The 2,500-nt window shown below is 41.0% G+C and overlaps 1 protein-coding gene across 1 annotated transcript in view; it reads left to right on the forward strand.

The window, feature by feature from the left end:
* LOC122258165 (uncharacterized) overlaps nucleotides 1-2,500 on the forward strand; it is a 73,550-nt gene that overhangs the window by 60,845 nt on the left and 10,205 nt on the right. Inside the window, exons 31-32 of the mRNA XM_086540238.1 lie at nucleotides 1-63; nucleotides 1,445-1,596. The exon at nucleotides 1-63 is cut by the window's left edge and continues 48 nt beyond it. Of these exons, the coding sequence (XP_086396364.1) occupies nucleotides 1-63; nucleotides 1,445-1,596 (215 nt within the window). The remainder of the gene's footprint in view (nucleotides 64-1,444; nucleotides 1,597-2,500) is intronic.

Consider the following 2,500-nt stretch of genomic DNA (forward strand, 5'->3'; position numbering starts at 1 on the left):
AGGAAGAGCCAGACCAGCGGGAATCTCTCGGCTGTTACGCGTCTTCCCATACCAAATACCGAGGTAAGATGTTATATCATATTATTATTATTATTATTATTATTATTATTATTCGTCTTCACCATCATCATCAGTCATCATCATTATCACATCATCATCATCACATCATCATCAACATCATCATCACATCACCATCATCATCATCATCATCATCGGCACATAACTAATAGTGATGCCAATGATAATCGCAATAGAAATAACAGAAAGAGTCAAATCTCGTCCCATTATCTGTATTTTTGTGTAGTTTTTCTGTGTAGTTTTGTGTAGGTTTTCTGTGTATGCGTGTTTGTTTGTTTTGTGTTTATGTCTGTATGATTGTGTTGCGTCGGTGTGCATGTGTGTTTGTATGTGCGTTTGTATGTGTGATAAGATGTGAATGAGAATGAATGATTAGACACTGCCAAACATGTCACTGGCCTTCTGATAGTTAGTCTTCGTCAGAAATACGTGATTCTGAGGTAGATGCGATGTTAAAACATTGTGGAATCATTAATCTCACCCACGCCTTTTCTGCACTTATCACTTGATATGACTGGAAATGAATCATTTTTTACCTGGTGGTATGAGAGAGAGAGAGAGATTGAGAAAGAGAGAGAGAGGGAGAGAGAGAGAGAGAGAGAGAGAGAGAGAGAGAGAGAGAGAGAGAGAGAGAGAGAGAGAGAGAGAGAGAGAGAGAGAGAGAGAGAGAGAGGGGGAGAAGGAGAGAGAGAGAGAGAGAGAGAGAGAGAGAGAGAGAGAGAGAGAGAGAGAGAGAGAGAGAGAGAGAGAGAGAGAGAGAGAGAGAGGGGGGAGGGGGGGAGAGAGAGAGAGATTGAGAAATAGAGAGAGAGGGGTCAGAATGAGAGAAGAGAGAGAGAGAGAGAGAGATTGAGAAAGAGAGGGGGAGAAGGAGAGAGAGAGAGAGATTGAGAAATAGAGAGAGAGGGGTCAGAATGAGAGAGAAGAGAGAGAGAGAGAGATTGAGAAAATTTAAGAAAGGGAGAGAGGGGGCAGAATGAGAGAGAAGAGAGAGAGGGGGGGGGAGTGATTATAGAGAATATATAGCGTATAGCAGGATCATGTAACGGTTAAGATATCAAGACGTGGAAATTATATAAATTTCTGCAGTATAATGGTATTGATAATTATGGTATTGTTTGTGATAAAAGCATAATTAATATTAGCAGTAGCAATTATGATGTTCATGATTATAATAATGATAATAAAATTTATGATGATAGTAGCAATAATGATAATGATAATTATATTAGGATAACAATAATAAAGATAATGATGATGATGATAACGATGGCAACAACGAATATAGTAATAACAATAATGATAAGAATAAGGGTAACAGCAACAACATCCGTAGTAACAGCAACTCTCCTGCTTCCACCTGCAGATGGACAGCCTCGCCGCCGTCAGATGGGTAGGGGAGGGGGGAGAGGGAGGCGGGGGGGAGGCCACGCTACTCACCGGTGACCACCTGCGCCAGCTGGAGCACCGAGTCGCCATGGCTAAGAAGACGCAAGATTTGGCGGCCAAGAAGCGCAGGTGAGGAGCATGTTGTGGGGTGGAGGGAGGGTGGGGGGAAGAATAAGGACTGGCAAGGGGGAGGGGGGATGCTAGAGGGAAGAGCAGAGACAGGGGAGGTGTTGGTGGGATGGGGTAGGGTGGGGATAGGGAGGGAGGGGGGACTCACGGGGAAGAGCAGGGACAGGGGGCGTGGCTGGGGGGAGGGGGGAGCTCGAGGGAAGAGCAAGGACGAAAGGGGTTGTGGGTCGGGGGGGAGGGGGGGGAGGGATTTAAACTGTTTCTGTTTGTTTGTTTGATGTTGGGCAGATGTTGTTTGTGTTGTTGTCGTTATAGTCATTAGTTATGATTTAATTGTTAGCAATAGTGTATCATCATTACTATTATCACGACTTATTACTAATAATGATAATGGTGATAACAAGGATAATGATAAAAATAATAATTGTTAAATAGTAATAATGTGATTAATGATGATGATAACAATGATTATAATAGGGATGGTAATAATGACAACAATACTAATAATAATGATGATAATGATAATGCTATTGTAAATGATGATAATGATAACAACAATAACGATAGTAATAGTGATAGTAATAATGATAATGATAACGATAACAACAGCAACGATGATAATAATGATGGTTATGGTGATGATACTAAAGATGAGAAGAACCATATCAAAACAGAAAACAACGATAATGAATATAATCGTAATAACTACCAAAACGAGTGCAAATACAGCCGTTTAGTTAACATAAGCATTGTAACATTTGTATAAATATTTCTTTCTTTCTTTTTTTGTGTGTGAGGGAGAGAATATGAGAGAGAGAGAGAGAGAGAGAGAGAGAGAGAGAGAGAGAGAGAGAGAGAGAGAGAGAGAGAGAGAGAGAGAGAGAGAGAGAGAGAGAGAGAGAGA

This window comes from Penaeus japonicus, unplaced genomic scaffold, assembly GCF_977035675.1.
Source record: "Penaeus japonicus unplaced genomic scaffold, GWHDUDI00000001_assembly GWHDUDI00000009, whole genome shotgun sequence".
NCBI classification, from domain to species: domain Eukaryota; kingdom Metazoa; phylum Arthropoda; class Malacostraca; order Decapoda; family Penaeidae; genus Penaeus; species Penaeus japonicus.